This window comes from Capricornis sumatraensis, chromosome 12 (genome assembly GCF_032405125.1).
Source record: "Capricornis sumatraensis isolate serow.1 chromosome 12, serow.2, whole genome shotgun sequence".
NCBI classification, from domain to species: Eukaryota; Metazoa; Chordata; class Mammalia; order Artiodactyla; family Bovidae; genus Capricornis; species Capricornis sumatraensis.
The window spans coordinates 86,348,606-86,372,027 of NC_091080.1; the positions used below are offsets into that span (position 1 = coordinate 86,348,606).

Consider the following 23,422-nt stretch of genomic DNA (forward strand, 5'->3'; position numbering starts at 1 on the left):
TCCCAAAGAGTCAGACACGACTGAATGGGCACGCATACATATGATATCCAAATTCCCCCCCGACAAATATTTTCTGATTTTCTTTTACTTGAAATTCCGCAAAAGAAACAGATTATGTTTCAAATGATACTTCTTAATGTTTTAAATTAATAAATCCCTAGGTAACAATTCTCTAAAGATTTTTATGACATCATCTTGTGTTTATAACTTCTTGCTAGAATAGGTGCCAGACCATATTATGAAAAATGTCTGGTGCGTAAAAGCCTTATGGTGCAACAGTTAAAAGTTATCTAATGAGTCTGACTAATAAGGCTCAAATCCTATCTTCTCTTTTTACTGGTGACTGATGACTCTTTAGGCTCTCTGTGTATCCCTAAGATAATTTTAATGGTATTTGCTTAATTGGTTGGGAGGATTAAATGAGCTAAGACTGCAATACACTTAGAACAGTACTAGGGAGAGTACTAGGTAAATATTAACCATTATTATCATTATATATTATAGTAACTGTGATATTGTCTTGTGCTAGATTCTTATTTTACTAGGTTCTCAGAAACCAATTACGGAATAAAGGACTGAATGTGGGAAAACATTCCTTTCTCCTGAAGTATTTGAAGTTCAAATTCCATTACCTTGAAATAAACAGAGCACTTTCACTAGAGAATATTAGCAAAAACTGGAAATCACACTCGATTTGGGTCTAAATCCTTTTTCTATAAGATGCTGAGGATTCTAAGGGCCTGGCCTGGGCAGGGGTAAGCTGGGTGAATAGAGTGCTCCTTCCTAAGTCCTGGGTTCAGAGCAGACAGTCAAATATGAGAAGAAGAGAAAACCCAAGTCCTGTAAATCAGAAACTCAACGACCTCAACTGGAAGGCCCAAAACCAAATAACTGGAGAACCTGGGAGGTGACGGCAGAAAACAGCAGGTCGGATGAAAAGCCTGCCGCTCTTCCCGGGACAAATCCTGGCGCGTGCTGCCCCCCCCCGAGATGTGCTTCTTGGGGAGAAAGACCTTATTTAAGGTGTTGAGGACTGAACCAGGCAGCTGGCTCAGTCCTCAACCTATTCTTGTCCCACCACTTACACTGCACTGAACGTAACCAGCACTTGGATTTTAAGCTAAGACACAGACTCACTCTGATATTCTCTACCTTTAAAAAAAATGCCATCCAGGTGCAACCTCATCACAAGAAAACAGCATCTCAGAAGCAAAAGAGATCAAACAAACATTCATACTCCCCCTGACATCAGTGCCTACACTCGAGCAGGAAGACATGATAAAATCATCCGCAGGATCAGAACTCGAGGCGATGGCAGAAACTGCATCTGATCACTTTCAGGCATCTCAGAGATGACGGGGGAGACGAAGAAACAAAAATAAGAGCACACACGTCAAATCAATGAAACTGACTTCATTTGAGATAAGGCATCTCTAGGAAATGATCTTTATCTGAGTAGAGCTTTTCTAAAGGGGAGATAGGGAATTCCAGCTTTCTCTGGCTCCCAATATGTTGAATATTCATCTTGGGCAACTGAATGCAATTTGCGTAATGCAGGACCCAGGTCTGCATGTAGAAATGGCCTTCGGGGAATGAGAAAGAGGTTTTCAGAAAGACTAGAGCATGTCTCAGCTCAACAGGAAGGGAATCCACGCCTCACATTTTATTTCCCTTGACAGGATTTTCCCAGATTTTGCTGAAGAAAATATATCACATTTCATGGGAGTCCCCAGAGAACCCTTCTGCTCTGCTTAAGATTTAGCGGTGTGTATGTGTGTGTGTAAAATGTATGTACGTATACATTTTTTAATGACAATGTTTAACAACAGAGTTTTAAAGAATTCATAGTAAGATGACAGGCAAACCCAAAAGAAGAGAATCTCCTCTGAGGCTCCATGACTTTAATCTGTCAGTTTTTGCTCAAGGGATAATGGAAAGAAGTATTTCCATCTTAAGTCTCTATTGCTTGGACCTGTGGCAGATACGAATTCTAACTGCATTATAATATATGTACACAGCACATCTGAATGCGAATCGCCCGTAAACAGTAAATATTACAGAAAAGAATGGAAAGGGGCTCAGATGCTAATACATATTAATACAAAACCAAGACTTGCTTACATTTAAATGCGATATACATTTTGATATTAGAAATATTTTCCCAGTAAAACACTTACTCAATCTCATTTCTTGTTTTTTAAAAGAACTACGCTCTTCTAAATTTTCTCTTCTAGAGTTACATTTATTCTGTTTCTTTTTGTAAAGTAATCTTTTACAAGAAACTCCCTAACAAAAGTACATTTCTAAATAGTAATAGGAAAAAATTACATTAATATCAACCCTTTCCAATAGCAATTAGGTAATAAAATTTTGTTTGGGTTTAAAAGTGGACAGATATTACTGCACTTTTCTTAGCCTATAAAGTATCAGCCTATTGTGTTCTTTGCCTTACATTTAAAAAGAAGGAAAGAAAATGATCTGCTTATATAACATCACCCACCTAACAGCAAACTTAATAATTGGAATATTTGAATGAAGTGGATAAGATCTCTTAAAAAAAAAAGTCAATTCCTTCAAAATTTCTCAATTTTCGATGAACTGGGACATATAAAAATATGCAAACACACGACGCTAAGAGGTAATGTTCCTCTTCTGCTTGATACACTGACGCATTTTCAAACCCTGCTGAATCAGGAGTTAACAGCTCCTCGGCGCTGTCAGAAAGGTCAGACACTAAAGCGAAGCTGAAAGCATTCTCCTTCTTGTGGTGGCTACTATGGCTGTTCTGCAGGCCTTAGATGGATGGCCAATACCTTGGATGTGTTACTTACTGATGGGTAGAGGTAACCTTCTCCATTCATGGCTACGTACAACCCTGTCTTCACTCCCTGGATTGCAACGACGCGCAGTCCCACTGGTATGAGGTTGAACAGGGCTGCAAAGAGAAAGACGGTCTGTCACCAATGGGCAGGGGGAAGCAGAGTACCTACCCCCATCACTTTGCTGTTTCTTTTGTCCGATTTGAGAGACATTATGTCTGTTATAACCTTCTGAGAGGGTCCACTCCATTTCCTTCTATCTCTCTATTTAAGAAGGTTCTGTTTTGAGTAAAGATAGCACTTGAGCTCTGATTTGTAGACCTTAGCAGGCTCCCTATAGCATTCTGAAGAACAGTGGGGTAATAAACAGAATCAAGCCTGTAATCATGACTCCAGCACCACAGTCTCCGATACCATTTGATACCAGAAAAAATCAGCTAGGAAGACTCTCAAAGAGCCGAATTTTATTTTAAAGATTTGTGTTTTTTTTTTTTTTTAATGTGGACCGTTTTTAAAGTTTTTATTGAATTTGTTACAATATGGTTTCTGTTTTATGTTTTGGTTTTTCTCTCACAAGGCGTGTGGAATCTTAGCTTCCTGACCGACCAGCGATCAAATCCATACTCCCTGAATTGGAAAGTTAAGTCTTAACCACTGGACCACCAGGGAGGTACCCTAAAAGAGGAGAATTTTAAAAGCCCAAGCTGAGTGTTTATTCTGGTCTTTTAGGTGGAAGGTTTGCTTCATTACTGCAATGTAATATAGGCAAGAAGTTTAAAAGGTAATTCCAAAGCTAAATTACTCTTGCAGAACCAACATGACATGCCAGCAGAGCCCAGAAAAGATGTGCACCTGCCCACGTGCTAAATTTAGAAAGAACTAATCACACCGAATGGAATACGAATTTCAGAGAAGGAATTTTCTTCATTAATATTTCATAAAATTATGAGTGAACACCAAAACAAAGAAGGAAAAGTGTTCAATTTTACCCCCTGAAGAGATAAGAATGTTTCCATGTTTTATTTCTTCCTTTATTGACCAAAAATGTATTCGTATGTAAGTTTCACACTGCAGATAGCAATGTTATCATTTATTTTTTTTAAGTCCTAATTAACATCCTTAATAATGCATCTCCTTGCCAGGGTTATATATGACTGTGTAGTGAGCATTTTAGCATCATTCTTATTTTTCCCCTTTGGCCAGATCAGGGATTGAACCCTCATCCCTCGCAATTAAATACAAGAGTCTTAACCACTGAATCTCCTAGGAAGGGTCTAGCATCATTCTTGGTGATGACTGCTTGGAGATTTTATTATAGACACATTTATAAGATTATCATTAATTATGAGAGGTTATCTGCTCCTATTTGCATTCTTAATTCAAGTCTAGAATTAAGTAAGAGAACTAGCTCAGAAGAGGCAATGAAAGCACTAAAGTGTTGAAGTAAACGTACAAGGAAAATATCTTAGGTTTAGGCTCTTGCTTGTATTCCATGAAGAACAAATAATTGGAAACATGTGGGCAATTTTGACTTAAATCTGTGGGGCCACTCAGTACATAATTTTAAATGGACTTTCTACATTGTGTTCTATTTAATTCCGAGGCACATGTTTTCTCTGATCGAGTCGGGGGAGATTACACCCTCTCTTCCAATTACTATATGTTACTGATCTTGGGATCTCAAGATGTCTGTACTACTCAGATGATGAAATGAGAATGGCTGGCTGTGACCCTTGAGAATTAACCGTACAAGAACATTCAGGGGCATCAGGTTTTGTGGATATTCACTTTCAGGAGGGAAACTAGCACTGAACTGTCTTCTGTAGGATTCTAGGGGCTTATAATACCCTTACAGAGGAATAAGGCGTATGTTTGCTTATTCCTATTATATTATTTAATGTTAAACATGAGTGTGGAGTTATTGAATATTTGCAGCATGGCAACTTTCAGCATTTCTTCTTTTGTAATTTTTTGGCTGCGCTATGCAGCAGGTGGGATGTCAGTCACCCAACCAGGGATTGAACTCAAACCCTCTGAATTGGAAGTGCAGAGTCTTAACCACTGGACCACCAGGGAGGTCTGCTCAGTATTCCTTCCTCATGGAAGAAAGTCATTGGATGTTTTCACTCTCTTCTATATCACCTGAACTGTCCCATCTTGCTAATATTTTGAAAGGATTGGTACCATAGGATAATTCCTGATTTATTTGCCAAAGTTTTTAGGGAAAACCATAATTATGCATCTGCCCATGTAAACTATTCTATCTGAACCTATTCAAATGTATTTATCCTAACCTTCATATATGTCTGATGGTCCTGCGTGTGTGCTCAGTCATGTCTGACTCTTTGCGACCCCATGGACTATACAGTCCATGGAAATCTCCAGGCCAGAATACTGCAGTGGGTAGCCTTTACCTTCTCCTGGGGATCTTCCCAACCCAGGGATTGAACCCGGGTCACCCACATTGCAGGTGGATTCTTTACCAGTTGAGCCACAAGAGAAGCCCTGCACTGTATTTATATATATATATATATATATATATATATATACATACTTTTCCCCTCCACAGGGTTTTGACTGAGACCTGAATTATAAAATAATAGTTCTTATCATTTATAGGAGGAAAACAGAAAGTGAATCCACAGAATCACTGCAATGCGGAAGCCCACTCCATGATAACATGATAACAACAGATACTCACATTAATTGAAACATTGTTATGGGTTTTCAGCCTTTTTATGTCTAATGCAATTATAAAGCAATCCCACGAGGCCTGGGGGAGTAAGAATAATGAAGATGTTCGTGCTACTTTGTCCATTCTGGGGAACATTCCAGTCTCCATATAACTAGCTGTATTCACACAGACAGGATGAAAAAAGGTGAAAAGTGAAAGCAAACTCACTCAGTCGTGTCTGACTCTTTGCGACTCCATGGACTATAGCCCGCCAGGCTCCTCTGTCCATGGGATTTTCCAGGCAAGAGTACTGGAGTGGGTTGCCATTTCCTTCTCCAGGGGATCTTCCTGACCCAGGGATTGAACCTGGGTCTCCAGCATCGCAGGCAGACGCTTTACTGTCTGAGCCACCAGAGAAGCCTTATAAGACAGGATGGCTATGCCCAACTCCAGGGCAATGAAATTAAATCAGTCTCTGGGAGTGGGTTGAGGGCATCAGGAACTTTTTTTTTTTTTAAAAAAGAAAAGCTCCTCAAATGATCCTAGCCTACAGACAAGGTGAGAACCACTTTCCTGAGGCCTGTCGAATAGTGGGCATTGTGAGGGAACAGCTGGTTTTATACATCAGGTTACCAGGTTGGGAATCTCTAAGGTAAGAGGGATTAGTTTGGGTGGGGCTTTAATCTAGCAATAAAGACTGACACATGAATATTTCTATAGCCCTCTTCTGCTTTCAGTATCTGTTAGTGGGAACAGTGGCCTTTAAGAGCACAGGAAAATCCCAAGCTTTTGGCCACTTGCCAAAAGTAAACTGAAGAAAAAAATCATTCTGTAATCAAATAATTAGATTTGATTCTCTAATCATGGTAATGCTTATCTTTGGTGCATAAAAGGGAAGCTCTAAGAATTTCAAAGCAACGCACTCTATAAAATGAGTGTGATGATAAAGTATCCTGGGATTTCACTTCCGTTTGTGAAAGATGTTTCCAGGGCACTAGAAGCCTGGGTAAGCAGGTGAGTTGCTTCAGAATCTCTCAGTTAGGACCAATTATCCACCCTTTCCCATTTTCTTGCCCAGAAAGTTGTAGATCTCAGCTGATGATCCTGGGAGGGCACCAGCGTCAGGGCATTAGGTTTGCCTGCTTTCTCCCTTTCAAGGCATTTCAATCTTTTGACCAAGAAAGCTTAGCAGGGTGGTTCTGACTTTTCCTAGTTCTGTGCCGTGCTGTGCTTAGCTGCTCAGTCAGAGTCACGTCCGACTCTGTGACCCCGTGGACTGTAGCCTGCCAAGTTCCTTGGGCCATGGGATTCTCCAGGCAAGAATACTGGAGCGAGTTGCCAGGCCCTCCTCAGGACTGCATCTCCGTCCTGACCCAGGGATTGAATTCAGGTCTCCCGCATTGCAGGTGGATTCTTTACCAGCTGAGACACCAGGGAAGCACTTACCTAGATCTAAGTAATCTCATATTTACTAGTGGGCTAGCAATGAGCTCCAGTCATGCAGGTTCAAGCCTCAGTTCTCTCATTTGGTGACTTTCGGGATGCATTCAGGGTGACTTGTAGGTTATTCCTCTTTATTTTTCCTGCCAATGGATGACTAATCTTTGTTTCATATTCAGAGAAATAGCAAAAAAACTGGAATGTTTGTGAACAATTACATCACACTCTGAAGCAAAATGGAGAAGGAAATGGCAACCCACTCCAGTATTCTTGCCTGGAGAATCCCATGGACAGAGGAGCCTGGTGAGCTACAGTCTTTGGAGTTACAAAGAGTTGGACATGACTGAGTGATTTAGCTCAAGCAAAGAGGGCAGTGCTCTACTGAGGACCTGTCTGCCAGCATCTCTGACGCTCTCACCTTCATTTCTAAAGATCACTTTTCAGGGCTAATGATTTTCCCAGAATGTATAAGACTACTGTGATGAACCAGAGAAAAGAAGGTATCTTAAAATTCATCCTAAAAACGTGTGCTTTTCAGTTAAGATGGTGATAGTATGAAAAAGTTGAGTTAATTAGTAATTCCCATTGCTTTTACAAAGCTGCTATAATCCTGCAATGTTTTATAAATTTTTCAGTCATGCAGTTTTCATAACCTTTTGAGGAGGGAACATCTATCTCAACCTGTTTTATTCTGTTCTGCTTTGCCTTTGCAAATGTTAAAACAGTAAGGAGACTAACCTAACTGACTAAAAGGGCACAGAAAACGCAGTGGTAACTTGTAAGAAAAGAAGCTGTGAGCTAGATCTTTGCATAGGAATGGAAGCTCTTGCAGGCCAGTCACTATGATTTGGTTCTGATTTGCTTGTCCATTGGGGTTCTCATTCCTGCCTGGTTCCCAGAACTGTTCCTCACTAGCACTGAGGGGGATTAGAAAGGATTTCAAGAGCCATACAAAGATTCTCTTCCGGGGAAAAAGCCTCATACATTTACTGAACAGAAGGTCCAGTATCTTTTAGTATCTCAGCTTCCCAGTCCAGTGTTTAATACTATGCAGATAACCAGATGTAATCATGTGTGTGTATAATTTCTACACCTGCACTTTCATAATTTAGAAAATATTGTGCTGTTTATTCAACTGTGATGCAATACGCTTAAAAAAAAAGTGTCTACTGATACTTCTTAACTTGATATTTATTCCATCATGAATAAAAACCTTTTTTGACACTACAAAAACAAAAGGAAAAGGTAGGGAAAAAACTCATAAAACATTTGCTTGAAGGAAACTATTTTTTCAAGAAGTCCAGCTAAGCAGCATTTTCATATAGCTATAATTTTTCTTTCTTTTTTTTGAAAATTTTTGTTTGATGGATGACATCAGCCTCTAGTCTGATAAATCAGAGTATCATAGCTCTTATAGTGATCAGACTTACAGAAAACTTGCTTTCATGCTCTACTAGACTCTGGCCAAAGAAAATCAGAGACATTGAAGACATGAGAAGTTAGGAATCTAAAGTCCATGACCCTCACGACTCTAACACACAAGAAAAAGAGAATGCCTTTTGTCAAAGACTGGGTGAGGAGTTTAAAGTAGGGAAAGGAAAATTAGCAGATATATATATTCATACACATATATATAATATATATTAACATGAATTAGATGAAACTAACATCTTCTGTAGGTCAGAGATGGTTAAGTGCTGATGATTTTGAGAGTTCAACCTAATATCAGAATACCAACAGGTAAACAATGTTTGGTGCCAATCTTATGAATCAAAATGTCTTCTCTGTCTTCCCTGTGTCTGAATTGCTTTACCTTCCCTTTTTCTAAATCAAGAGGAAATAAAGCAAACAAAAATCAATGAACAAATATGACAGAGAAAAGTCTAAAGTTCAAAAGGACTACATAATAGAAAAAAGGAGACGACAAGTTTAAAAATTGAATAGGAGGAAAATATAGATAAAGAAAATATTTAAAGTCGAAAGAAAAATTTAAAAATGAAGTAATGTCCAAAGTCTAAAATACAAACACAATGTTTGGGAAAATAATGATATTTCACTTAGCAACACCAAATGCAAAAATAGCCTACTTTATATTATTAGCTTCTCTCAGAATCAGTGTATCTGAACAGTTGATGACTAGACTTTAAAACAGGAGCTGTCTATAATTTGGTTGTATGTATTCAAGGCCTCCTTCTTCCCATGGAATAATGTTCTGTTATGTGAAGGATCAATGCTAAACTGATGAAAAGATTCATATCCACTAGTAACTTGTGATTAAATATTTCCAATAAAATTGATTTTTGCTTTTCACTCATTCTCCTGAGCAATGAAAAGTGTCTACTTTCAAACTGATGTGCTAAATTAAAGGGAATCAGAGGCCAGTATGCACAGAAAATAGGAAACAGAAACACAGAAAGTTGAAGAGAAGGAGTGCCAGAGTAAAAATACAAAGAAAAGTTATACGTAAAGAAATAGTAAAACGAAGACAGACATGAAAACAATGGAAGGTGGGTGGGTTTTTTAATTTAAAACAACAGCACAGATCCAATTTTATAAATAAATAATTCGTACAATGCATTAAAAAGTACACAGCCTTCATGTTCTCTCTATAAAGAAAATATTATCTTGTGGAACACAAAGAATTTAAAAAATAACACTTCTATTATTTGAAACAACTAATCCTTATTGTTCTTGAATGTACACAGTTATCATTAAGAAGCTACACAGATGTACACCCATGGCTGATTCATGTGAATGTATGGCAAAAGCCACTACAATATTGTAAAGTAATTAGCCTCCAATTAAAATAAATAATTTACAAAAATAAAGAAGAAGCTACAAGTCTCACAAAGATAAAACTTTCAAAGTTAACAGGTAATCAACAGGTAATCAACTTTCATCTGAATGCATTAGTGCAGTTACTTTGATGATAACGAGATTCAAGTAACAATAACACTGGATATGACAACTGCTTGGGGAAGAAACTGAAAAGATGAATAATTATCTTAAAATGACAGGTGTCTTTTGTGGTTCTATGAATATTTCCATCCAGGTGGTCCAAGGAGAGTTGTCAATGGCACTCTAGGGTACCATTTGTAAAAATGAACGCTCGTAACCCAAATATTTGCAAATGTATTTGTAAAGTCATTTAAGCAGCAGCATCTCTTCTACCAATTGTGTGAACTGGTGGCCTGGGGTGGTCACTTACTAGAATTAGTGCTGTCGTCCTTGGTCCCGTCGAGAGCTCCATCGGGGTGCATTTGCAAGTAGTAGCCTTGCCTGCAATATAACCTGGTCACTATACCCTTGAGCTGGGGATCTGAAAGGCAAACACAGAGGTCATAAGCCTCACAATGCATGGCAATAGAATTTCTTTTTTCTTCCCTGTTTCTTTTCTTTCTTTTTTAGAAGTAAGAGGGTATTTTATAGAAACATTTTATGGAAGCACCTTTTATTTTATGTTTCCCAGAAATGTCTCTGCATTTCTCAAACCTGGAAGATGCTGATCACAGGAGGTGAAGAAAATGCCGTCATAAACTTATTTTACGTAAAGTCGTAAAGCCACAAGCTTTAGATAACAGGTCATTAAAAAAAAAAAAACCTGACCATGTATGTACTTAAATAATTAGTTAAAATGATTAAACTACTTAATCTATTTAGCTATTAGCTAAGTCCTAAACTAACTAGCTTAATAGCTTAAACTAATATCATTCAGGATGGTTGGACAAGAATTTTGCCAACTCCTGGCTTTAAGAAACCATATCAAAGGCTTTTTAATGGATTTTTTTTTCATTTAATTTGACAAGTAATCCCTAAATGTGAAAAACTTTTATTAAAAAAAAAAAAAGCCATACTAACATTTGGTACACGTTCTCAGAAAAAGCCCTGGTACGGAGGGTGTTTCCTTGATGCTTAAACAGTCACCCTAACTTGCACAGAAGTATTGTGTACACTGATGTGATGCCCAGTAAAATGTGAAAATCAGCTTCTGGACTCAGGGGGAGACACAGTAAAACCTAAGCTCTCTGGCCGTCAGTCAGTCAGTTCCGTTGCTCGGTCATGTCCAACTCTTTGCAACCCAGTGGACTGCAGCACGCCAGGCTTCCCTGTTCATCACCAACTCCCAGAGTTTACTCAAACTCATGTCCATTGAGTCGGTGATGCCATCCAACCACCTCATCCTCTGTCATCCTCTTCTCTTCCTCCCCTCAGTCTTTCCTAGCATCAGGGTCTTTTCCAGTGAGTCAGCTCTTCACATCAGGTGGACAAAGTACTGGAGCTGTATTGCATTCAACATTGCATTCAGCTCCAGCTGAATCTCCAATAATCTCTGGCCATAATCCAGACCAAGTAGATGAATTAGACAGATAATCCTATATAATTTATATAACCACAAGGGATAGTAAAATTATACTCTATGGATTTTTATTCTTGTCTCAAATAGCTTAAGCTCAAGGACAGTGGAAGTTTATTACAGTCAAAAGGGAAATTACACGGTAACAGACTTCTCATTAGATGATTCATCGGAGAGATAGCCAGTCTAGTGATCCGGTGCTTCACAAACAGCCAACTGTACCTTTGAAAATAAATATTTGCATGTGGCTTTTCAAAGGTCACCACCATCTCATGACTAGATTTGATGGGAGACATCAGAATCCTCCCCATGGCAACTAGCATGTCTCTACAACCCCTGAATGAGATATGCAAATATGATCATGCTGTCAGAACAGGCAGTTGTTACAGAATGATGAAACAGAGCATGTTGTAATTGATCAAAAAATGATGGATGGCAAACAGGTGAACACACACAAAAAAATGTGCAAAAACAAACCAAAAAAGCTGTTCAAAACAGAATATCCTCAGCCTTTTGTTTAGTTCTCAAGAAATTAAAAAGAATGACAGCATCTGTTTCTATGTACATCTGATGTAATTGATCATTTGAGAAATGGCCCCACGGCACAGATTTTCTTCAAAGATATTGTGATATTGAAGAATCTGGAAAATAATGCATGAAAACCACAGCATGACAACATTCATGTAATCAAGCATGTTAGAGTTTTTGGAGGAGTAAGATTTCAGAAAGAAACATCGAAGAGATTGTTAAGTGGTAAAGAATCTGCCTGCAATGCAGGAGACCCGGGTTCCATCCATGGGTTGGGAAGATCCCCTGAAGAAGAGAATGGCAATCCATTCCAATATTCTTGCCTGGAGAATCTGGAGAATCCCATGGACAGGTCATGGGGTCACAAAGAGTCGGACATGCCTGGGTGACTAACACTCACACTAAAAGTGACTGTTACAATTGTGTCATTCATGTTCCTTGGGTGTGTGTGTTCAGTTGCTCCAGTTGTGCCTGACCCTATGGACTGTAGCTCACCAGAATGCTCTGTCTATGGGATTTTCCAGGCAGTGATACTTGAGTGAGTTGCCATGGCCTTTTCCAGGGTATCTTCCTGAGCCAGGGATCGAAGAACCCACTGGCAGGTGGGTTCTTTACCACTAATGCCACCTGGGAAGCCCCGTATGTTCCTTACTCTGTAGTATATAACTTAAAAAATCACATAATCCTATGTGCCTTAGTGAACCTCACTCTGCTCATCACCCAATAAGTACTATTGAACCTTTAAAACCTGAGGATTTTTCCCTAGTTTTGCTGTATTATATTTACGCTTGTCACTGAAAATAGGTAGCACAGAAAAAGAAGGGATCAGAAGTGAAAAGGTGGGATAGGGGCGGGAATTCCTAGTTGCCATGAAAACATACAGAGATTTTTCAGAGACAGAAAATTTTTTCTGCAAAAGCTTTATGTTCTGGATCACTTACTTTTAGTAATCCTATATTTTAGCTATGATATCTTCTGGACTTGAATTAAGTATACCAGGCAAGAAAGTGAGAAGACACGTGACCCTCACAAGTCCCTTCACTCTTACAGAGAGAGCCCCCTTCTCCTTTGTTTCTTCTATTAAAAAACATAGAACAAGCACTGGAGAGAAACTGGAGAAAAGTGAACCCTTGTGCATGGTTGGTGGGGGTGTAAATGGGTTCAGTCCCTGCGGGAAACAGCATGGAGGTTACTCATGCTGATGAGTGAAACTGACCATCCTGAAAACTGAGCCATACGCTCCAGAGATCCCACTTACGGGGATATATACAAAGGAAATGGAATCAGGATCTTAAAGAGCTATCTGCTGCCCCGTGTTCCCTGCAGCATCATCCACCACAACCAAGACGTGGAGACAATCCAAGTGTCCATCAGCAGATGAATGGACACAGAAATACGTGGTGTAGAATCACAGTGGAATATTATTCAGACACAAAAAAGGACATCCTGCTATTTGTGATAACAGGACTGAACCTGGAGGACACTAGCCTAAGGACCTAATTTCTAACCACACCTCATGCCTGCTAAGAAATTACAAGTAAAATACAAAATTGTATTTTTGAGTTCTTATTTAATTTCAAGAAAAGAGACCAAACTGATTTCTATTTATCTACTTTTACAGTATTTGTTTCTTCTTTTTTTCTTTTTTTTTTTAGAAACCATAGTAATATTGAGTAACAGTCAGTATTACTGTTCTTCTCGGGTGCCACAGTTAACTCACTGAATTTTCATCACAGTTTACTTACAAAACAGGAAGCCCATTTGGATAATTAGAAAGTAAAGACACAGCACAGTGAGATAATTTGACAAACAGACTAAGTAACTAAGAAGTGCAAAGCTGGATTGACATGATCCTGCCCTCTTAACCACTAAATTATGTAGCCTGTAAAAACTGAACAATCAGACTAAACTATCTTAAACAACTTAAAATGAAATGCAAACATCTCTTCTTTAAAACTAGATTCTCAAAGGTTATCTTGGGCTGTGTCTAACCCCTCTAATCCTGCATACTTGGAGCTGAATCTATAATGTAAAGCCATAAGACAAAGTTAGAGATGACCAAATTTCCTGAAAATCTTTTCTAATATCTGTCCCACTTTGCCATTGACCACATTTCCAATAAATCTCCATGCATGAAATCCTCATAAAAATCATAAATTTAATACTGTTTAAGTTTAAACTTCCTACAGTATCATTTTCACTTCAATTCCTCCATCTCCATCAACTTCAGTCAAAGATCCACTCTGACTTGACCACTAATGTTAATTGTTAACCCCCTCAGATTAACACCATGCTTGCCTTTTATATTCCATCCAATGAGTTGCCCAGTTCCTACAGACACTGTCTTCAAAATCTCTCTCAGTTTTCCCTTTCTCTATTTTCACTGCCAGCAAGTGTTCAACCCCTCATGGCCTCTTCCAGGCCATGCAGAGTGCTGTTCTTGTCCATCAGATCAGGAAATAAGCAGCAACTCTCCAACACCCACCAAATGTCTCACTCTGCAGCAGCAGGGGCCCACCTTACCTGCCGGACCTTGGTTTCTACTGTTGCCCTGCCATCTTCAGCATGTAGCCCAACCTGGGTCACTGGGGTGTTCTGACTCTTTGCAATCCCATGGACTACAGCACACTGTGGGCTGCCTAAAAACATCCCATAATCTCCCACATTGATTCCGTTCCCGTAACCTTCAGTTCAGTTCAGTTCAGTTCAGTCGCTCAGTCATGTCCGACTCTTTGTGACCCCATGAATCACAGCATGCCAGGCCTCCCTGTCCATCACCAACTCCTGGAGTTCACTCAAACTCATGTCCATCGAGTTGGTGGTGCCATCCAGCCATCTCATCCTCTGTTGTGCCCTTCTCCTCCTGCCCCCAATCCCTCCCAGCGTCAGGGTCTTTTCCAATGAGTCAACTCTTCTCATGAGGTGGCCAAAGGATTGGAGTTTCAGCTTTAGCATCATTCCTTCCAAAGAACACCCAGGACTTATCTCTTTCAGAATGGACTGGTTGGATCTCCTTGTAGTCCAAGGGACTCTCAAGAGTCTTCTCCAACACCACAGTTCAAAAGCATCAATTCTTCAGCGCTCAGCTTTCTTCACAGTCCAACTCTCACATCCATACATGACTACTTGAAAAACCATAGCCTTGACTAGATGGACCTTTGTTGGCAATGTCCCTGCTTACCTGTCTCAAATACGCCCACTTGCGTAGAGATGTGAAACTCTGGACTATGAGTTTCATGAGGAAAAGTGAAATGTACAGTATTGCTCACTATGGCACCTCCTGGGTCTAGATAAATGAGAGCTATGCACTATATCTTTTGTGAATAAATATTGACAAAGATGTAATTTTTCCAGTAATTTCATATTGCAGGTAAGAGTGAAAACTGGAACCACATGAAAACCAAAACAGCAATCATAGTAAAGCCTTAAAAATCCCCACAATTTTTGACTAGGTAATTTGACTTTTTAGAATTCCAAGTTAAAAATAAGTACTTAGTGTTTTACAGTTTTGTGTAATAACTTATGTGTATGACTTGAGCATGACTATGTAAAAATACTATTCATAGGAAAAATGAGAGACAATATGCCAAAATGTTAAATGTAACTGTATTTTAATGGTTATCAGAATATTTATTTTTCAATATTAATTATTTGAAAAATGTCCAATCATGATGGCATGTTAACTTTATAATGTTAATGCAGAAACTATAATAAATCTATGAATGCCTTTGAGAAAGAATGAGTAAAAATAACATTTTGTACCTACTTGCAAGGAAGATCACATAGGTATATGCAAATAAACTGGACACCTATTACTGCTGTAGATTAACTGGTTGCCCCAAATTTTCAAGAATTCCACTTAGTATTTTCTCATCGTACATAATCATATGTTCATAAAAGCTTTCCTGTGATACTCATTTATACAATTGTTCAATGTAGCCCTGTACAGCTTAAAGTCAGTCTTTCAAATAATTAAAACAAACCCTTTCTCCCTAAGCCTAGAGTGAAAATATGCAACCAAAAATCACAGCAAAAACAAACAAAACAACAATGTTACTGAGAAAACCACGACATCCGTATGTGCAGTCAGACAAAGGTATGACCAACCTTCTAGAACTCTGTGCAAGAAGGCTCTAACCCTTCATTTTCTTACTTTACTTCCAGTACAAGTCTCAGCTTCCATCTATAATAATACGTGCTGAACCCATCTTGACTCTTTGAGAGAACAGTTAACAAAAAAAGAAACACAAAAATCCCACATAACTGCAGGAATGGACAGGATCCAGACTTTGCAAATATTTAAAGCAAACAGCATCCAAAGTGTGTTGGGGGGTGCTTCTCCCCATGCAGAGGTTTGCAAGATAGCAAACGGCCATGTATGAAGAAGACCCAGTAGTAGAACTTACTGCTGTTATTACCTCCAAAAATGACAAAGAGCTCAAGCATGGATTGACATTGGTATCTTCAAAGTCACATGTCACATGCTACATTAGATCCTTGAAGTATGTGGGACAGGTGGGCCATCCCATATTACTGAGGGGTTGGCCCAGTGACCCTGCCTCTCAGCCACTGTTCCCAATGAATGCTCTGCCATAGGTTGAAATGCACGTGTTCCTGGTTAAGCAGCTTATAAATTATATTATCTAGTTTAAATAAAATTAGGATAGTTGAGGGGAAAAAAATCCCAGAGATAGTATGGGCCAGAGGTGAAATTAAAAAATAAGAAAAACAAGCTAAAGCTTAACATCAAGAAAATAAGGAAGATGATGTATATTCTATGTGGATTATGTGGTTAAAAGCAAGCATGAAAATAAGAAATCAAAACAATGTGACCTATTCAGATCTCACATGAGCTCAGCCAAAGGATTTTAAAGGTGTTTAGAAGACGATGTGAAATACATCTACTATAATAAAAATGGAGTGTCACCCTAAATAAGTGTTATGACTTGAGACATGAAAGAGTGGAAGTGTTGCTTGTATGAAATAAACTTATATTGAGATGCATGCTCACTTTTTTCATTAAACTAATGGGACAAGAAGATTTGATGATAAAGTACAAAAAAATAGTTATTTTGTTTTCAATAATGATATAGCCCAAACTCCTATAACCTGGACTCTCAATTAATAATTGAAGGATGAATCAGTATCTGAAGTCCTACACCTGTATTTTAGTTAGCCGTATAAAAATGCAAAATATTTTCCATCTCAAAAAACTGTTAGGGATCTTTATTCTCTTTTAAAATACTTATGCAAAAAAAATAAATAAATAAAATAAAATAAAATACTTATGCATCCAGAGCATCTTATTCTGCCCAAGATAATAGGAAAACTTAGCCATTATTAATTATGTTTTTTGTTCTGCCTTTTCTATTTGCTGTGCCTGGCCATTTCACTGAAAATGTCCTGAGGATACTCCTTGTGTGAAACTCTAGACTAACTATGTTCTCTGATATTAATTAAAATAGAAATAATGAAAACTAATACACATGTATATGCAGAGGAAAAAAAGATATTTCATAATATATTAGCCTCAACACTTAGAACTGAAAGAAATGCAAGTCAGTCCAACTGCCTTTAGGTGCAAAGAAAAAATATCCAACATTTTTAATTAAAACAATCATTTTCTCAGAAGCGGGTTCATCTGAATAAATCACTGTCACAAATTATTTTCACAAAATGTTCTGACTGACAAAAGAGAAGTCAGAATAACTCTTAAGATGATGCATACATTTTAAATCATTTAAACTAATAAATGTACAATATGGCATGGATTTTTATATGGCGAATATATAAATGTATATACACATGTACTACATTTATTTACTCATAAACCTTGGTACTAGTTATCAACATAGGTTCTTCAGCATCACTCCTCTATAGCTATGGAAAATCACATTTTTTTTAAACAGGGTAAAAGGCAATTTTGGGAATATATATTTTTGTGGTAGATCTAATTAGATTTTGGCACTCCTAGCAGCAGAAAATAGTATTGTGTATAATTTATCCAAATCCATAAATTATCATATAGTCCAATAATAAAAATAAAACATGCCCAGGAACTCTTCCAAAGGGCTGGAGAAAAAAAAAAAAAAAAGGTGAGAGCATTAAGGAAAATGATAAAGAAAACTAAAGGTGGGAAAATCTGCTATATCTTTCTGTTAGTTTCTGAGAATGGTACTCACTTTCCTCTTGGAACTGAGGAAATGCCACCTTCAGAGCCCCACTCCCCTGGGAACCTTGTTTCAGCTATTTCAGAGTTGCTGCTCAACCCACCACCCCAATCCAATGCATTATCATGTCTGCTGAATTTTAACTGCTGATTCTACAGTCTACAGTGTCTTCTTCACCTCTGCCTACCAGAATCCTTTGCCTGATGGTATTAGGGATACAATCTTGCCTGAAAATACAGTTTTTGGGCTCAGAGAGCTTGCTGTCTATTGAAAGCAGAGGCGAACTCATAATACGAATTTACACCAATTAATCATGTGTTAAATTATTGGATTTACATGTCTGTCTGCCCAGCAAATACATTATACATCTTTTAATAATTTGCATCATGTATTATTCAAAGTAGCCTGTCACGATGCTTTGAACAGAACAGCTGCTCAACAAATATATATTGAACTGAATTTATTTTCTTTTGGTTTTTTTCAGATCAATAAGTTCTAAGTGGAATTCAAGACAAAATGCATTTTTCTATATCTTATTTAAGACTTGGAGGAGTAGAGTATACTTGAGATAAAGGTAAAAGTAAATGTGGGTTCTTAAAATTTTAAGCACTTATTTTTTTCCAAAAATTATTTTGGCCCCAAAATTCCCTCTAGGTAAAATATACTAAAAAAACAATAGTAGGTAAAGCCTTTCTTGGAGAAATGTCTGAGAAGATCATTAAAAGGAAGGCAAGCAGTAAAGATCCTGCTTAATATTTGACCCTAAGCTCTGAGGATCAGACAGACCTTGAGCAGACCTAGGTATCTAGGGCTTCCTGGTACAATGTTGAACTTTTCAAATATTCAGGGTCTACAAGTTCCAGAAGGAAGCACATCTTTGAAGCTCAGTCAGAAAAGCACCCCATTCCAGTGCCATTCAAAATCTTAGCAATATAATTTCAGTAAGAACATATTACTAAATATATTGTTACTAGAACATTCCATGTTTACTCAGCCAGTCCCTAAATATTTACTAACAACCTCTTTTCTATTTCTTTATGATGGGATTATTTTCAATTAAGAAAACCACCATGGGAAAAACTGCTGCAAACCTCCTTTGGAATGATGGATTCTGAAAGCAAACTACAGCATCTTGAAACACTCCCAAGTTTTGTGTTTAACTTATGATACTTTGGCACAATAAACACACACACACACAGACACACACACACACACACACACACACACACACACACACACACACACATCCCAAACAGCATAGAGTGAAGAAGCTTTCACTTCGCCATATATGTGGCCAAAATCTCATTATTTTTAATGGACAATCCTTTCACTTTCTACTGCTCAACACAAAAGCAATTTTATGCTTATTATAATACAAAATATAATTGCATATTATTAATCAGGCCTCTTACTGTGTTCTTCATAAAGTTTGAGACTAATCAAATGTAACTGAATGGCTTAAGGAACAAAGGCCCAAGAGTATTATTAGCATTTGCTAATATTTTGTAGTCAAACACCATAGTGAGCAAATTTCAATGCTGGAAATGTGACTGAAAAAGAATGTGAATGCTATATGAGCTATATACCACAATCTGAGAGAGCTTAATAATTATGCAGAATTTCTTTAAAAGTCAAAATGACTTCTATTTCTGACCAAGAAAGAATAATGAGGACCAGACGTACTCTCTAATATGAAACAACAAAAAAGGACAAATTGAATTTTGCAAGACACTGGATACCAGGAAATGAAGGACAGAGGATTCCAGGAGATGGAAAAGAAATAAGGTGAGCTCTTTTCTTCCCGGATTTAAAGGCTTAGAGATGTTCCAGGACCTGGTGAAGGAAGGGGAGCCTGGTGGACTCTCTAAGTTGAGATGAAGTTGAGTCCAGGGAAAGGAGAGGGCTGCAGAGGGATAGAATTTCTGGGATCTACATAGGGTCTCCTTAGGTCTTCAGCTGAGTACTAATGGACAACTGCATATGAGGAGACCACTCAAAGCTGGGAAAAATCATCCGAGAGGAATAGAGGCAACAGTGCCTCAGACACACACAAGACTGGGAACAATGCCTATTCCCGCTAGCCAGACTGGAAAAACTCATAATTCATGGGGCATTGAGCAGAGTATAAATAAGAGGCTTGCCTCTGTAGGAGGGGAATTAGCTTAGTCTGAGCAATGCTTCAGTCTCCCCTAACAAATTCTGAAAGCAAGAGCATACTGTTTCTGCGTAACTTAACTGCATCCCAGAATAAGTTCAAGAACATTTGTAGGAATATAAAAATATCTAACATTCAGGGAAGCAAAATTAAAAGTATTTGGAATCCAATAAGAAAATGCAATAAGGCATGCAAAGAAGCAGGGGGATCTGACCCATAGCAAAAGGGAGAATCAGTAAATCAAAACTGACCCAGAGCTGCCCCAGATGTTGGAATATCAGACAGGGACATGCAAACAGTCTTTACTACTCTAGACCTTCCACACCTCCCAAAAGTTAAGTACAGCCCAGAACAAACTTTGATGGGTGAAAGCTACATTTCATGAAATGAAGAAAAAAATATGCGGAATGGCATTAATGGCAGATTAGACTAATCGCAGAAACAGGGGTGAACTTGGAGACATAGTAATAGAAATGATTGTAAATGAAACCCACAGAGAAAACAGAATTCTAAAAAGAAATTAACAGAGCTGTCAGATAACTTTAAATGATTGGAGATATGTCTAATTGGAGATTCCAGGGAAAAGTACCAAGAGGGCAAGAAAGAAAGATATTTGAAGAAATAATGGCTGGAAATTTCCAAACTGATGAAAACAATAAAGCCAAAAATCCAAACTGCTTAACACATTCCAAAGACAGGAAACATGAGGAAAACAATACAAAGACACATTATATTGAAAGTACTTCAAACCAGTGATAAAGAGCTCATTGCTTCTTTCCCCAAGATCTGTGACTACTTGGAGACTGGTGAAGAGACCGGGAGGATCAGGGGTCAGGAGTACAAAGGGGCAAAAGGAAACCTCTGTGGTGACAGACATATTTATAACCTTGAGTATGAGGATGACATTGTATGTTAAAACTTATAAAATTATACATTTTTAAATAGAGATGATTTTTATGACCATTATACCTTAGCAGAGTTATTAACAATCAAAGTAACAGTATGTCATGCTGGGAATAATCAGACAATATTAATCAAGGACAAAATAGATTTCAAGGCAAAGACTCTGACAATACATAAGGAAGGATCATTTCCTAATGATAAATAAGTCAATTTAGGAAGAAGGCATAAGAGTCTTGAATGTTTCTGCATCTACTGACAGAGTTTCAAATACGTGAAGTAGAAACCAATAGAATTTGAGGGAGAAATAGAAAAATCTAATTTGAAAGTCAGAAATTTCAACTGTATTCTCAAAAAGAGAGAAAAAGTAGGGGAAAAAAAAAAAACCCTAAGGCTTAGAGTATTATATGTTAAATTTAACACATTCAGTTAATCACTAGAAAGTATGATTCACTTCTTTCAGAAACTAGAAATGGGATTCTCTAAATTTAAGAAATCTGAAAAGCAACGACTGTTTGACTCACTCAAAGACTTTTTATAGCAGGCCATACAAATTTGCGCTCCAGCCATCATTACATTATCAGAAGTTGAGAATTAGTATAACAAAAAGGAAGATATTAAAGAATCCAAGGGCATCTGTTGAAATTAAAGTGCACTCTTGTTTAATAGAGTCTTCCCAGATTGCTCAGTGGTAGAGACCTGCCTGCCAGTGTGGGAGACGCAGGAGACGCTGGTTTGACCCTGATTTGAGAAGATCCCCTGGAGAAGGAAATGGAAACCCACTCCAGTATTCTTGCCTGGAATATCCCATGGAGATCCTGGTGGGCTACAGTCCATGGGGTCACAGAGTCAGACATAGCATATATTGTTTAATACAATTCAGCATGCAAAGCCTTTTGTGAAAGTTATATTGGATTAGGATGTGTCATATTCATATGAACTATGAATACAGGAATTAGGGCAGAAGTATAGCTTTATTAGCTTTCTTATGAGAAGGCATAGAGCAGTAAACTGGGAATTTTGCATGAAAAAAAAAATGGTGTTTTCCATTTTTTAGCACACATTTGCTTTACAGCCAGGAAGCATTTCCCTAAATGTGTTATGCCAAGAAAATAATCAGGACAGGGGGAAAGTTTTAAAAAGTAACTGTAGGTAACAAGGACTGATCAATACATTCTCCAGAGTCAAGGTTCACACTTTAGAATAGTGTTTCAGAGCAGATATTTAAAACCCACGCCTGTTTATACCTAGAACTACAGAGGTAACTCTATCTAATGGGCAGAGTTGTAAGAATAGATGAAAATGGTACCAGTAAATACTTGGTTTACTTCTATTTAAGGAAGATGCAAATAGCTGAGGTCTGCTTCCTTCTAAAATTTCTGTTTCAGACTTTGTCTCCCAGCTACTTTCTCAGAGGAGAGCAAAGTTGTAAAAACCCTTTTGTTAACAATGTCAGTCCTCCTGGAAATTCCGGAGCAGCAGGGTCACAGGCAGGAAGGAGAAGGCATTCGGGGTACTTATTCATCATGCAAAGTCACATTGCCACCTTTAACTAGAGAGGGAAAACACTGAAGCCAGTGGTTATAAAAATAAATTAAAACACACAGACACAGTCTCTGAGAAATCAAGGTGGAAGTTCCATGAACAATGATGTAGAATTTGGTCTTGAATTTAGAGTTTAGCTGTAGACAACCCAGGTGTATTTTTTTTTCAATTAAAGTGTAGTTAATTCACAATGTTTTGATAGTTTCAGGTGTACAGCAAAGTGATTCAATTACCTATATATATATATATATATATATGTGTGTGTGTGTGTGTATGTATATATAAAATGATTGTTCCTTGGAAGAAAATTATGACAAACCAAGACAGCATATTAAAAAGCATGTGAGAGTTGGACCATAAAGAAGGATGAGTGCTAAAGAATTGATGCTTCTGAACTGTGGAGATGGAGAAGACTCTTGAGAGTCACTTGGATAGCAAGAACGAACTAGGCTACCAGGCTTCTCCGTCCATGGGATTCTCCAGGTAAGAATACTGGAGTGGGTTACTGTTTCCTTCTCCAGGGGATCTTCCCAACCCAGGGATCGAACCCAGGTCTCCCACATTGGAGGCAGACACTTTAACCTCTGAGCCACCAGGGAATCCCTAGTCAATCCTAAAGGAAATCAATCCTGAATATTCATTGAAAAGACTGATGCTGCAGATGAAGCTTCAATACTTTGGCCACCTGATGCAAAGAGCTGACTCGTTGGAAAAGACCCTGATGCTGGGAAAGATTTAAGGCAGGAGGAGAAGGGGATGACAGAGGATGAGATGGGTTGGATGGCATCACTGACTCAATGGACATGAGTTTGAGCAAGCTCTGGGAGATGGTGAAGG

General features: G+C 38.1%; 1 protein-coding gene across 3 annotated transcripts in view; it reads right to left on the bottom strand.

The window, feature by feature from the left end:
* The window catches only part of FGF14 (fibroblast growth factor 14), a 645,238-nt gene that overhangs the window by 107,785 nt on the left and 514,031 nt on the right, over positions 1-23,422 (bottom strand). For 2 of the 3 annotated variants that reach the window (XM_068984460.1, XM_068984461.1), the window contains exons 2-3: positions 10,142-10,252; positions 2,832-2,935 (exon numbers count right to left, since the gene is read on the bottom strand). In XM_068984460.1, the coding sequence (XP_068840561.1) occupies positions 2,832-2,935; positions 10,142-10,252 (215 nt within the window). The remainder of the gene's footprint in view (positions 1-2,831; positions 2,936-10,141; positions 10,253-23,422) is intronic. The other variant, XM_068984462.1, reaches the window with a different exon arrangement.